The 14,618-nt window shown below is 54.0% G+C and overlaps 1 protein-coding gene across 3 annotated transcripts in view; it reads right to left on the bottom strand.

The window, feature by feature from the left end:
* Window positions 1-3,668: 3,668 nt before the first annotated feature.
* KIAA0319L (KIAA0319 like) overlaps window positions 3,669-14,618 on the bottom strand; it is a 95,513-nt gene continuing 84,563 nt past the window's right edge. For all 3 annotated transcript variants that reach the window (XM_035019135.1, XM_035019133.1, XM_035019134.1), the window contains exons 17-21: window positions 13,920-14,062; window positions 13,009-13,131; window positions 12,360-12,450; window positions 10,213-10,304; window positions 3,669-4,829 (exon numbers count right to left, since the gene is read on the bottom strand). In XM_035019135.1, the coding sequence (XP_034875026.1) occupies window positions 4,642-4,829; window positions 10,213-10,304; window positions 12,360-12,450; window positions 13,009-13,131; window positions 13,920-14,062 (637 nt within the window). In that variant the 3' untranslated portion in view covers window positions 3,669-4,641. The remainder of the gene's footprint in view (window positions 4,830-10,212; window positions 10,305-12,359; window positions 12,451-13,008; window positions 13,132-13,919; window positions 14,063-14,618) is intronic.

Raw genomic sequence — 14,618 nt, 5'->3', positions numbered from 1 at the left:
CTTGGGAAATGAGACCTGACGCCCCCTCCCGTCACCCCCACCACCTCCAGAGGTTCCATAAAACCTGAGTCAGGAGATCTGTTGGCAAGGTTTGCCCTGGTCTTTTGGGGTGGGGCCTGTAGCACCGAGACTTAAGGTGAATGTCACTGGGAAGGGCAGATATGCAGAAGTGAGGAGGGGTGGGGGAGTGTTGGTGCAGGCAATTTAGGTAACAAGTGACAGGGTAGGATCCCTGCTGGTTGGGTTTATGCTGGGGTGGGGGAAGGAAATGGTGCCTGCCAGCTCCTTTGTTCCTGGAGGCATCTTTCTGTGATCCCTGTCCTTCCAGGCCCTGCTCTAAGATTAGCAAATCACTCACCCTCCCATCCGCCCCTGCTGTTTTTCAAACTGCCGGTTCCATGCTGTATTTGCACTAGCTGTGCTATCTCTTTAAGGGCAGGGACTCTGCTTCCTAACGCCGACCCCGCCCCCATTCCCCTCCCCCCCACCCAGAGCTGAGCCTGCAGAGTTTTAAAATTCTAGGCTTTAAATCCCTCTGGTTGTGAGAACTCACAAAATTCTGCCCCTGTTGCTTTCAGAGGCAAATATTACAGAGATTCATCCTCCCTGTTCATGGGCTGCCTGGTGTGATTCCTCTCCCCCCCCCCCCGCCCTTCTCTGCACCACTGGCTACCTTCTTCAGTGTGGCCCCTTCTCTACCTTTAGTTGTGGAGTTTGTTCTGCCAGGCTTTGTATTGTTTTCTGGATTATTTATGTTGATACGAGTGTTTTGCATTTGTGGGAGGAGGCGAGCTTAGGGTCCTCCTACTCCGCCATCTTTCCAGTCGACCTATTTCTGCCGGTATTTCACAGAGTTTTCTTTCCCCTTGCTTTCCATTGAGTAGCAATGGAAAATTTTCTTCTACCTGTTTAAAGTAGTAATACATTCCAATTTTATTTTTATTGATTTTACTCAATACTGATCATACTTGTTTACCCCTTTGGTTTAATTACCATCTAAATCTTCCTAGTAAGACTGTTATACTCTCATGTTCCTTTGGTCTTCCCAACCCTACCATGTTGATACTCTTTGGAATTTTGTTTTTGGATTGTTGATATACTTCATTTTGTATTCCATTGGCCCTCGCTGTTTCAGATTACAAACTTTGCCAGAGTATTTTATTTGCTCACTTTTACTTCCTATAGCTCTTCTCATGTTTAAATTTATTTTTCATATTTGACTGCTTCTTCCAAGAATATTTTTTAAATGGATCTTTTGTGGAAAAAATTCTGAAGCTTTGTATTCCTGAGGTTTTTTTGGTTTTGTTTTAAGTAAACTCTGCCCCCATTGTGGGGCTTGAACTCACAATCCCAAGATTGAGTCACATGCTCCACCAACTGAGCCAGCCAGGCACCCTGAGAATATTTTTTATTACATTCTCATACATACATGAGTTTGTCTTGATAGGAATTTTGAGTTCACAGGTCCTTTCCTTCAGCATTTTGGAAATGCGATTCTTTGTCTCTCACCTAAGGATACTGTTAAGAAACCTGATGTCAGTGGTTCTTTTCTGTTTGTAATTGATCTACCATTTCTCTCTGGGAGCTTTAAGAATTTTTGCTTTTCTTAGATGGTCTTAAATGTCTGTCACTATAGTGTTTCTGTTTGTATGTTTTCCCTACGTTTTCATCCATGAGTTCTTTCATCTTTAATTCTGGTCAGTTTCTCATTTCTTCAGATATTTCCTCTTCCACTTTTCCCCTTTTCTTCTAGGACTCCCAGTTGCTCAGATGTTGGCAGTACGCCTCTGCCCCTGCACGGCTGTGTGTCTTTCTCTTTCCTTTCCTGCTTCCTATTGGTACAGACCCTTAGGATGATACACCAGCTAACTGTTTTGATCTATCCAAGTCACTATATTTTTCGTACTGGGTACTTCCAGTGTGGTTCTTGTTCCTGTTTCATATGGCTAATATTTCCCTGTACATTTATTTTTGCTTATTTTTAGTTCCTTGCTAGTGTGTGTTTAGTTTGCTGTCTTTGGGGGCTGAGGATTGTACTCCTCAGGCAGCACCTGGTTACTTTGGCCTATGAGCTCATCATGTTCCTTCTGAGCACCAGCTCCTGTTTGGTGACATTTACTGATGAAAGGCCAGGGCCAGGCTCTATTCTGTCCCAGTAAGCTTAAAAAGGGGAAGGTAATGACCTCCAGATACCTCATAGTCACTGTTGACCACTCCCACCAGTAGGTGTTCAAAGATTTACCTTCAGATCTTTAGGAAGAAGCAGCAACTTCCTAGTTGTCAACTACAGCCCTGGGGCTTCGGAGAAGGAAGGGTTTTTTTAATCCCAAAAGCAGCCTAGCCCATCCCTTTTCTTTCTTTCTTTATTTGTCAGAGATCTAGAGAAGGGAGCACAAGCAGGGAGAGCGGCAGGCTCCCCCCCTGAGCAAGGAGCCCGATGCGGGACCCCTGGGATCCTGACCCCAGCCCAAGGCAGATGCTTAACTGACTGAGCCTCCCAGGCATCACAAGCCTATCCCTTTTCATCCCAGCAGAGCTTTTGGGCTGCCCTGATGGTGTCCCACCGACACCAGTGATGTGGCTGATGGTCCCGTGTACAGCAAAGGTAGACATCTCACTGATGCCCTGCCTCCCAGTTTATGCTGACCTTCAGTCTCCTAGGGGTTCTTACAGGATTTGGGAGGGATTTCTTGTAGGTTTTCGTGGTGGTTCCTCAGATTTATGCCATCTCCTAAGGTGTATTGTTTTTCTAAGTCCTGGTCACTGCCCCTCTACCACTCCTGTGTAGCCTGATCTGCGCAGTGGAGGAGACGCATACCCGTGGCCTGGGGCAGTTTAAGCTTCGGCTTGTCTGATGGCCTCCGACTCCTTCAGGATGGGACAGCTGCTGCCCCTGCTGCTGCACTAAATCTGTGCTTCTAGACCAGTGGTTCTCCCAAGTGTGCCCCCTGGACCAACAGCCCAGCGTCTCCTGGGAACCTGTTAGAAAGGCACATTCTCTTGTTCCACCCCAGACCTACTCAGTCAGAAATTCTGCAGTTGGGGCCCCACAGTCTGTCAGGCCTCCCAGGGGATTTTGATCCAGACCAAACACAGGCTCTGCAGGGCCTGAGTTCTAATTCTGTCATTTACTGTATGTGGACTGGGTTACTTCTGGCTCTGCTTCAGTTTCTGAATCTGGAAGGACAGAGCCAGTACCGCCCACCCCCAGTGGGTTTTTGTACACGGGGTCTTGGGTACAGTATAAACGCCACTGTCCCCTCCCCTCCCTTTCCTGGGAGTCCCAAGACTGGACACCAGCCCCCCCCCCCCCCCCCCCCCCCGGCTATGCAAGCTGCTCCGTGGACACCGCAGTGTCCAGGGGCACGAGGCCGCCGGGGAAGCACGGGGGCCCGGAAATCTCAAGTCCAGACCCCGAGCATTAGGACACTTTGAATCCCCTGCTTGGCCAAGGGGGTGGGGGAATCAATCATGTTTGTGTTAACAAAAGGTGCAGAGAAGAGGACAGAAACCCCGCGGGAAGCAGCTGGCCGGCAGGGGACAGGGGGCAGGAGCCAGCGGCCGAGGCCGGATCCCAGCACCGCCGGCCACGCGCCCCGGAAACTGTCACGTCACCGGGAGGCGCAGGCGGCGGGACCCGAGGTACAGGTCAGCGACGCAGGCGCCCGTACAATTAAATAGCGTGTTTAATCATCTCACAACCAACAGTAGAGCAGTAGTGTAAACTAAGTTTCTTTCCAGAAAGTCACTCCCCAAAGCTCCCGATCCTCAACACTCCGAGAACATGGCCGAGGACCCAGTGACGGGGCCACAGGGATTCAGGAAGTCTGTTCCAAGGAGCTAAAGGTCTGTCCAGGTCAGGGTTGCCTTGCAAGTAGCCGAGAGCCCTACGAGGAGTTGACGCGCGCAGTCTGACACACGCATGCAGGGACACACGGAGAGGACGGAGGCGGACACAGGAGCCGCAGAGGGGCGCTCGCACGCATGCGCTCGTGCCGTCACGCTCCAGTCGGCGTGTGCCTGTCTCCTGCGGGGTGCCGGGCGTGCGGGCCCCTGAAGCGGCCGGTCAGGGCGGGACGGGAAACGTCCGTGGCCGGCCCAGCAGCCGGAGGGGCCCCCCTCCATTCCTGAAACAGCCAGTCCTGCCGTCATCTGCGGAAGGGCGCACTCTGTCCCAAGGGCGGGAACGAAGCACATGGCCGCAGGCAGGCTCTCGGAGCAGGAGGCTGGTAGTGCTTGGTTCCGCAGCCAGGTGTCGGGCACAGCCGGGCCTCGCTGGCAGGCGCCCTGGGAGCCACAACGCCGCCGGCAGGGAGCTGGAGGGGAGGCTGGGAGCTGCCTGGATGGCCCTTGGAGCAGGGGAGGAGTTTGCGGGGAAGGAGGCCCTGAGGTGAGGACGTGGGGCGGGGGGGCTACCAGAAGGGTTTAAAGAGGAAACCTCTTCGTTCACAGCTTCATTCAGGGTTCCTGGAGAAGGTCTCTGGATTCAAGTACCAGCAGCTCTGGTGGGGGGATGGGGGTGGAGTGACCAGCAGACGCTGGGAGAACAGTTGCCCACACACGGGGAGCTCGGAGCAGCTCCTGGCAGTGCTCTGGACCCTGGCACTGCCCACCCGTACCCTGAGGACGCAGACCAGGTGGCTACAAGATCTCCTCCCGTGGGCTCCTGGCCTTGAGTGGGGTCTGCCCGTTGGGCACAGAGCCATTCTGACCGTGCAGGAGTTTGCCCTTCTCTCGGTCTGGCCACGTGAAGATGGCGTCATCGCTGTCCAGCTCCGACTCGGAGCGCATCAGGCTGCTGCTCAGCATTGGGCCCTTCTGTTTGCTGCCTGCAAGAGACAGAATCCAGGGTCAGGAGCACACCCCTTCCTCGGCTTGGGCCAGGCCCTGCACCCTTCTCCCAGCCTGGAGAGAAGCAGAGGGACCGGGAAGGTCCCCGCCCCCTCTCCAGGCTGCGAGGGGCTCCCGGAGCCCTTCCCCGGTCCTGCTTAGCTGGAACAGTTCCTTCAGGGATGAAGTCACACACACAGCAGACGGGACCAACAGATCTGGGGCCCAGTGTGGATTCTTGCTCTCCAGTATCCGTTAGCTTTGCTTAGTGCCACCCAACAACGTTCTCCTCTCGTTGAAATGTGGAATGTTCTATCATCTCCCCTCATGAACAGGATGGAATCCCCACAGGAGGCAGGAAAGCACAGCAAACAAGAGGTCAGCTCTAGAGGGTGAACTTGGCACCGTGTCCTGGCTCGGCGTGGATGGCAGAGGGCCTGCCCGAGTTCCCCACACTGAGTGAGGACGCAGCCTCACGCCCCAGAGAGGCCTCACGGCGTGGGTCCTGGAGGCGGAGAGCAGGCCCATGGCTCCGAGAGGTCGCTCCTACTGAGAGCGCCTGACTGGAGTACCAGGGACTCCCAGAGACCGTCCCAAGCCGTCAGCTCATCAGAGCACACAAGCAAGGACCCATAAGACGCGCCTGAGGTCAGAAAAGATGCCTGAAGTTCCGCAAGCCATTGGCGTCACCTTCACTCCATATCATCCCGAAGGCTGCCGAGGCTGCACGGGAAAAAGCCGAAGGCAGGCTGAGCCGGCAGGACGAGGAGCGGCAAGCGCCCACGGCGAGGACCCAGCGTGGCATGCTCCGGGCCCCGCACCACCCACCCGGGAGCTAGCCTACCTCCTTTCTTAAAAAGGTGACCAGACAGGTGAGGTGTGTTTGAACCCCCATATCCAACCATCACTCTCCCTCCCCCCTGGTCCCACCCAGATCCCCCGAAACACCGAAGGAGTGTTTCTCAGGATTCTCGGCCGTTCTGCCCCTTCCTGACCAGAATGACGTAAGGCTGACGCCAGTATCCTGAGCTCCTCCAGTGTGGTGGTGGACAGTGGCCAACATAAGAGCCAAGCCCAGGGGAGGCTCAAGGTCCCCCAAACCCCGGCTCTGCCCCTGTAGCTGAAATGCCCCTTCCCCTCTGCCCTGTGGGGGCATATGCCCCTCAGAGTGCCCACATGCAGCTTCCCTCCCTCAGAGCCCGGCCCGAGCCCTTCTTCCTCCACGGCTGCAGAGGACAGGAGGACAGGAGCCGGAGCGGGGGACATGCGCCGGGCTCCACAGCAGACAGCACTCACCCGGGGCCTTCCCACACAAACTCCTGCTCTGCCTGGAGAACGGAGCGATTTCACCCACTAAACAGGACAAGCTGGGCGCGGACAAGAGCATCTGCAGCAGCCCTCCTCAGAAGAGCCAAAAAGGGAAAGAATTCAATTGCCCGACGACCGTATACCCGCCAAAAACATTCACACAGTGGAGATTACACAGCAGGGAATGGACAGACTCGTGCCCTACCTAACCACACACAGGAATGTCCTAAATGTAATGGTGAGTGGAAGGGGCCAAACACAGTGACTCCATTTATATAAACTACTCCAAGGTGGTAGAAGGAAGTCGGCAGGGGGAAGGCAGTGACTGGCAAGAAAGGGAGTGGATTATATGGGCACGTTCACTTGTCGAAAACCCAGCAAGCTGTCCTTAAATGATCTTCCATACACATTAGACTGAACCACAAAAAAGGTCAGAAAAGTCAAATATCCGTAATTTCAGATGGTTCAATCTAATATGCTTCAAGAGAAAGCTTTGAAAAATCAATAGCAAAACAAACCCCCAAACCACAGTTGCTGAACGTAAACCAGGTCTCCGGAGGGTGGGCATCCCTCAGGCCTGGCCTTGCGGCCTCGCGCGCTCCAGCTCCACAGGCAGCCCTGCTCCAAGCTCAGCCTGGCTCCCGGCAAACGGGGCCGGTGTGGGCTCACCTCCACACGCGTGACCTTTCTCGGCCACACGGCCCCCTAACTCCTCGCTTCGGGCTGAACTTCTCCAGTTCCAGGCCTTATGCCAACAGCTCGAATCCCATTCTCCCGTCCTGCCAGTGGCTCTTCTCCGGGTTGCACCCACCCGTGGGCTGAGTCCAGAACAAGAGCGGGGGCTTCAGCCTGGTCAGGCGCACAAGACCAAACGCAAAGGGACTCTCACTGCTCCCTCAGCGCCACACTGCCCACACAGAAGGGCCTCCTGGCTGTCCTCTAGTCTCACCTTGGTGACCCAGATGCAACTGGCCACCGTGGGGCTCTCCTTGCCACAAACCCCCTTTCACTGGACGTCTGCCTCCTTCCCATTTTGCCTCTTCAGCCCAGCACCTTCTGGTGCTGTCCCCCAGCCTTTCCCTCCACTCTGCCGTTGCCGAAGGAACTCCCTGTATCCCCCACTCTCTCCTCTCTCTCCTTTCCCACTCGCTGTCTCCTCAGGAGCCTCCCCTCGGTCTTCTGCATCTCTGCCTGAAGCCTCACCCTCCAGCCCTGCCCTGCTTCTCCATAACTCCCTGCTCCCCTCCTAAAGGACTTCTCAGTAGTTAGGGCCCCGTTTCCTCACCACCTGCTTACTGCCTAGACAACCTACACTTTCACTTCAGCCTCCAGTCCCCATCCTACTCCAGCCCTTCAGGTGACCAGAAACTTCTCCAGTGTCCTCATCGTGGAAACTCTGTATCTCTGCCTTCTGCAGCAGGAGACACTGCTGACCACTCCCTAGTGGTGCCCCTCCTCCCTGACTGGTGGCCCTCCTGGCCTCTTCAGCTCTGGACTCTTCTTTTGCCCCTCAACATCCTCCCCAGAAGGGATGTGACCCACTTTTGTGTTGACCCTCACCAGCATCTAGAAGATTCCTACACTGATGCTTGGCACTTCAACCGTTCTGCTGAGTTCACCTCAATTCATCTTCTCTCACCCAAGCTGTCACTGCATGGCTGCCTTAATTCTGTCTACAGAATCGCTCTCTGTCCCTCAGGTCGGAAGTCAGCCCTGACCTTTCCTGTCCCTACATCCCGTTGACCCCATGCTAGTTGAGCCATCGTCACCTCCCTCTGGGACCACTGCAAAAATCTCCTTGCTGGCCTCCACTCGACTGATTTTCCTAAGCCAGCACTTTCAACATGACACTTCTCGTCACCATCAGAATTCTTAACTCCTTTCGCTGATTTTCAGAACTTTCCACACTTTGATCCTCGTCAGACTTCCAGCCTCATTTCCTCAACCCCATTTACAAGGGTCCTAAACCAACACTCTTCTCCAGCACGTCCCCTCCAGTACCACCCAGTCCACACATGCTCAGAGCAGCAGCTCAGGGATCAGCCTGCACGTCTCCTTTTCTCCCGCACCCCTTGGCCAACACGCTACAAACGGCAGCAAGTCTTCCCCGCAAAGGTACCTGGAATCTGTGTCTCTCCTCATCTCATTACTGCTCCACCATGAGGACATCCCATCGAATCCTCTTTCACCCGCTCTTGCCGCTCCAGTGCCCTCACATAGCAGTCAGGGTTTTTTTAAATCTAAGTCAAACAGACCACTCACCTCCGAAAAAAGCTGCCTGTGGCTCCCCACTGCACTCAGGAGGAGCCCACAGCCAGGTCCCTGCTCAAGTGTGCAGCCTCGTGCCACTGGCCCCGGGCTCGCCATGTCCAGCAGGTCACCTTCTACTTCCTCAGATGCCCTCCGCTCCTTCCGGCAGCTGGGCCTTTACCGACTCTGCTCCTTTGCCTGGACTGCTCTTTCCCGGACTCCTGTGGCTAACGCCTACTCGTCCCTTGAGTCTCAGTTCAAGTGTTACTCTATGAAGACCGTTCATTATCACATTCTGTGTATTTGTGAGTTTGGGTGTTTCTTGTCTGTCTGATAGAAGCTGCGCAGGAGCAGAGTCTGATGGTCTGGCTCCCCAAAATGTAACCGGTGTCCGCCACAGGCTCTGGCACAGTGGTCTCCATCCATGTGCACTGATGAGTAAGATACAGTCCCTGCCCTCAGCGACTCCACTGACTGGTAAGGGGACACACACATAACTAGTACAACACAGGGAGAGAAATGCCAAAACAGACACGTGGCAGAGAGATTAGCATGACATGAACAGGTTAAGGGAGGGATGAGAAAGAGCTTTCTGGACAGAAATAAGAACCGGCAGAATTCGCTGAGGAAGAGAGAAGTCAACAAGGAGGAAGATCTCAGAGAAGCAAACAGATGAAAGCTCACCCCGGGCCATGTCGGCCAGACTCAAAGTCAGTCACTGAAGGATTTCAAGGGCTGGGAAACCTTTGGGAGACGTGAAAACAACCTTAGCTGCTATGTGGAGGGTGGACTGTGCACGTTTTTACCCCCAGGCCCCATTCCCAATCTGTCCACATGGGAGGCTTCCGCTGCCCCTCTCGGCTTCCACGAGCCCCACACCGCCAGGCACCGCCCCGCGGCCTTCTCTAACCTAGCTGCTTGGGTGTGCAGCCCAGACCGCCTTGGAGCGTTTGTTTTCTTCTGATGTGTCCCTGCTCGCCTGCAGCCTGAAATGCTCTCGGAACGCTCTGTGTTCCCCTCCTGCCCCTTCTAATACAAAGCTTTAAGTATGAGCGCCGTTTAATACTTTGTATAAGAACAGCTCTGCTTGCCAGGTGTTCAGGAGTAGCTCTCCCTAGAGTCCCACAAATGGTCGATGCCCGCCATGGCCTCATGACGTGTGGAAAGCTCACCGATGACGACACCCAGCCAAGGAAGGGCGCCCCTGCCTGCCCCCTCACCGAAGCCATCTCCGAGCTGGCGCAGTTGGCCATTCTCTGGTGGGAGGCAGCTGACGGATGGGCCCCATGTGCCGGAGCCAGCAGACAAGCTGCCCTCCTGCCTGCTCCAGGCCATCAGCAGGGCCTGCGGATCTGCCACATGCCGGCTGGAGGAAGCCGGGAGAGCAAGGCCGGCTGAAGAGGGGGTCAGCTGGCGCACACTGGCTTCGATCTCCTTCCCGCCTCACCTTGTTGTCTGCCCAGAAAGGACAGACTGGTTAGGCCTAAGAGACCCAGGTCCCTGAGCCGGACTCCTGGGGGCAGCCTGAAAAGCTGAAAGCCAGGAGGGAAGCCTGACGCAGATGAGCAGGCCAACGAGAGCGAGAGGCCGAGTCCCTCTGCAAAGTGAAGCAATACTGAGAGGTGGGCCCCGGCTCAGAGCTCAGCCAGCACACGGCTTTTGCCAGGGTGGGGCAAGGTCAGCCCTGGGCCTTCATCAAGTAGTAGACAAAATGCTTTTCCAGAACAAACAGTTGTTAGTGACCCCAGGGGACTAGTGACAGCAGCCCTTCCCAGGGAGAGTGCACGAATCTGGAGGCCCCACCCCAACTCCAAGGGCCACTACCTGCTCGGGAGGTTGGCTTCAGTTCCAGACTCTCTTGATCCGTGGCATCCAGGATCTTGTACTTGCTTTTCCTCTTGGGTTTTCCTTTCTGCCTGAAAAACACAATCCCCACCACTGCTCAAGAAAGGGTTTCGGATGGGGCGCCTGGGTGGCTCAGTTGGTTAAGCGACTGCCTTCGGCTCAGGTCATGATCCCGGAGTCCTGGGATTGAGTCCCACATCGGGCTTCCGGCTCATCAGGGAGCCTGCCTCTCCCTCTGACCCTCTCCCCTCTCATGCTGTTTCTCACTCACTCTCTCTCTCTCAAATAAAATCTTAAAAAAAAAAAAAAAGAAGTGGTTTCTGAGTGAGACTCCGGTAGCTCAACACCGGGTGACAGCCAGACTGCAGAGAGGGCCCTGTCCTGATGGGAGCTGCCTAACAGAAAGATTGTTTTTTTCTGTGCTTCCCAGCCAAGGGAAGGTGGCAACTGTGATTGGTTCTTCAAATACTCCTCACCAATTCTGGGAAAATAAGGGAACTGTGACCATCTGACCATGGAGTCACCACTCCACAGTGGCAAGGAGGCAGAGATTGGTTAAAAACATAAATGTAACGGAGTTCAAGCTCATCCCGCCCACCACACGACAGGCCAGGGAGTCGAGGGGAAAGATGCTTGGGGCAAGGAAAGCAACTTGATGTAGAAAACCAGCAAGACAGGAGATGGTGGACTCCTGTCCCATAGAACCATCTTCCCCAGCATGAGATCTGAGCTTCTTTTATGTAAGGAAGGGGGGAAGTGGGAGGAGGTTGGAGTCAAAAAGTGACTGATATCTGCAGACATCCACAAAGGCTGTGTAGTCTTTGTCCTTGGTCAGCTGATCTCTGTAGGAATCTGGCCATGTTGTTCCTGTGAATCTTAAAACACAGCAGAGGCATTTCTATATGTACTTCCTTATCCCCTTGAGGTAGGTAGGTTTCAGGTTTAAAAAGCAGTTTTTTGGGGCGCCTGGGTGGCTCAGTCGTTAAGCGTCTGCCTTCGGCTCAGGTCATGGTCCCAGGGTCCTAGGATCAAGTCCCACATCGGGCTCCCTGCTCGGCGGGAAGCCTGCTTCTCCCTCTCCCACTCCCCTGCTTGTGTCCCTGCTCTCTCTGTCAAATAAATAAATAAAATCTTTAAAAAAAAACAAAAAACAGTTTTTTGTAAATCTCAGCTGTAAGTAAAGTTGCGTCGATGATTAGCATGTGTATGTGCAGGGCTCAGCAGAAGTTTCTAAGCTGTAGGTCACAGCAGCAAGGGAAGGGAAGCAACGTGAAGTCAGACACACTCCGTTTCTCCCTATTACAGTAATTCAAGAGAACCAAAAACTGATGCTTCAGGGGCGGAGGGCGGAGGAAAGCATTAAACCAACAAGCTCTTAATGGTGGGAATTTTTTAAAATTGTTTTCACTTTCTACGTTTTATGTGAGGTTAAACTGCAGGTTAAATCTCAGCTCTGCTACTTATTAACTGTGTGTCCATGGACAGGTGAGGCCATTTTCCTGAGCCTACACTTCCTTAGCTGTGAGATGAGAAAAGGTGGTTATATGCATTTAAAAAAAGATATTACCTACAAAATATCATCCTGGTGCTCGGCACACAGTAATGAAGAAATCGTTATTAATAATGAAAAACATATAATAAACATTCCCATTAAATATCGTAAGACTAGATAGGAAGACTCCACCCAAAAAAAATCCAAACGCTTAATCATGACTAACCACAGTCTACAAATGCGTGAAAACATGTAGACACGTGAATCCCAACTACAAAGGAGGGCAGAATTGAGAACTCACGTTGAGTGGTGAGGCAGGTGTGGAGTAGTAACACACCCCCTGGAGGGGTGACCCAGGCCCACGGCCCAGGCCCTCCCGCTCCCACCCCGGCCACGGCCACGCTTCCCAGGTTGCGCTTCAGTGCGGTGACGGCCACATGGCTGAGGGAGCGCATTCCTGCCCTCAGGAGTGGGAGAGGGTGACGAAAGCCTTTCTGCGCCTGCCTTGGGCCGTGACGGGAAGCGAGGAACCCCAAGACTCAGCGCCTTCCATGTGGAAGGTGCCAGATACCTCCCTAATGAATAAATACACGTCCAGAAGCTCTAATGAATTTCCGAGGAGAATCCATCTTACCTCTTACAACAACAGATCACCGTCCAGGACAGGATTCCCAGGGCGACAACAATGACAAAGGAGGCAATGATAACATACAACACGCTCCACTCTGCCAAGAGACACAAAATGGGGAGGGCTGTGAAGACAGAGGCCAGGAGGGCGGGCTGGGCTGGCCCCGGCCTTGGCAAGTGGCTTGGCTCTGCGGACAAGGCGGCCCCCACGGCGGCCCAGGGCAGGGGAGACCTTGCAGTTGTGGGCAGCTGAAGCTGTCCACCTCCTGCCCTGTCCCTGCTGAGCCCCTGGGGCAGTGGGACAGGCTGTAGAGCTTTCCCAGGGGCCCGGGGGGCCCAGAAACCTGACGGCTCCCACTGGGCTGCCGCACAGAGGCACTCCAAAGAGCCAGGAGGCCTTGCAGCTGATCTGACTTAGGCTGCAGTTTGCACTCCGTTGGACCTAAGCCTGGTTCTTCGTCCGAGTCCGCTGCAGAACTCCGCTCTAACCCTGAGCTGCCTGGAGGAAGGGAGGAAAAGTCCTCTGCAAACAGAAAATACACAGAGTTCTTCTCCTCGCTTGCTCATCTGCCTCGGAAACACCACCACCCACCTGCTCAACTCAGAACCACGTTCAGCGCCAAAGCCACTGGCATAGCGCCAAGCAGAAGCCTCACCGCAGTTGCTGTCTCCATCCCTCAGCTGCACCTTGATGAAGTTCTCCATCCAGAAAGGGTCGCAGATACAGCGTTTGGTGAATGAATCACAGTGGCCATGGTCAGAACAGTTCAACTGGCACGCTGCAAGCAGGGGGAAAGGCGACAGGTCGGCAGGAGTCAGGGCCGGCCCGGCGGCTGCCGGCACACAAGAGGACGGAGGGCGCCCCCCCCCCCCAACCAGCGGTGATGGTCACGGGCAGATCGGCCGGCAGCAGTCAGCAAGGCTACTGACACAGTCCGGCTGTTCTGCTTGCAGCTGCTCCCTGTGGGCAGTTCCTAATCTTTCAGGGCCCTTCTGTGCATCACGTAAATGCCAAGATACACAGTATTACGAAGGAAAGCAATGATATTGCCCATGTTTTTGAAATATTTAAGAATATACAGTTTTAAGATAATCATACATGTGTGTCTTTATGAAAACCTCAAGTGACCAGATCTATTAGCGGGTCTAACAACTGCCATAATTTTGAAGTGGTGATGAGTAAAAATGACATTTCATCACGCAGTATGTTATGAAATTACCAGTGATTTCTACTGCCTAAAAGTCACAGGTTCTGTTACTACTGGAGTTTTTGCCTACCTTCCTAATAGAGGGAAATAATGAATTTCAGTTAGAGGTGGGTGAAAAGGAAGATGTCATTTTCTTCCCATTCAAACTCCTAGCCCCTCTGAACGCTACCTCGCGGGCCCACGGACCCCAGGTGAAGAACCTCTGGGCTGAGCCAGGAGCTTTCAGGACACTGGGCAGCGGAGCAAAGTGATTATCTCCGTGCTCCTCGAGAACAGGAGATGAAGCCTGAGGACAGCGGGGCTGTGGGGAGCTGTGGGCACTGGGTAGGCTCTTCTTTCCACTGCCCAGAATTACTCACTGACAGTACTGATTTCCAGGGCTCTGAATATCAGAAAGTCTGCTTTTTGCTTCCGCAGCTCACTCCTGAGCATCGCTGCCACCTCATGGCCTTTGAAGATCTGGCGGGGAGGCTCGTTTTGGACAAAAAATACCATCTTGGTGCTGCAGAGACACGAGACAGTGGGAATGAGCGGAAGTCGTCCACAGCAGCGGCAGCTACGTTCGGTACAGAGCACCTGCCGGTGTGCCGGGCGCTGTGCCAAGTACCAGAAGCCTTCTCTCCCCGCAAGCCAGGGAGAAAGCTGCTCTCAGTGTCCTCTCCGTTTCACAGAGGACAGCATGGGCTCAGAAGGGTTAAGTAACTTGCCCAGGGTCACACAGTTAATTATGGCAGAGCCAAATCCCAGCCCTGAGATGTCTGACTCCAAAACCTACGCATTCAGAAAGGCCCTAAGCTGTCCCAGCTCACAAGAGTACCCATTCCAAACCAGCAACTGGAGGTCAGGAAAATGGGGATTTGGCTACACTACATCTCTGCTGTCAGCCTTTTACCAGCTAAGACTGTGGTGTGGTGCTGTTGGGTTTGTGTCCAGGTGACCTGTAAGACAAACCACAACGCTCTGAAAAATGTCGACCGTCAGACAGCGTCAGAGCATTATCCATGGGGGCGCCTGGGGGGCTCAGTCGTTAAGCGTCTGCCTTTGGCTCAGGTCATGAT

This window comes from Mirounga leonina, unplaced genomic scaffold, assembly GCF_011800145.1.
Source record: "Mirounga leonina isolate KUSES-001 unplaced genomic scaffold, KU_Mleo_1.0 Mir_173, whole genome shotgun sequence".
NCBI classification, from domain to species: Eukaryota; Metazoa; Chordata; class Mammalia; order Carnivora; family Phocidae; genus Mirounga; species Mirounga leonina.
Note: the sequence above shows the minus strand (reverse complement) of the source record. Positions and strands in the feature narration are given on the sequence as shown.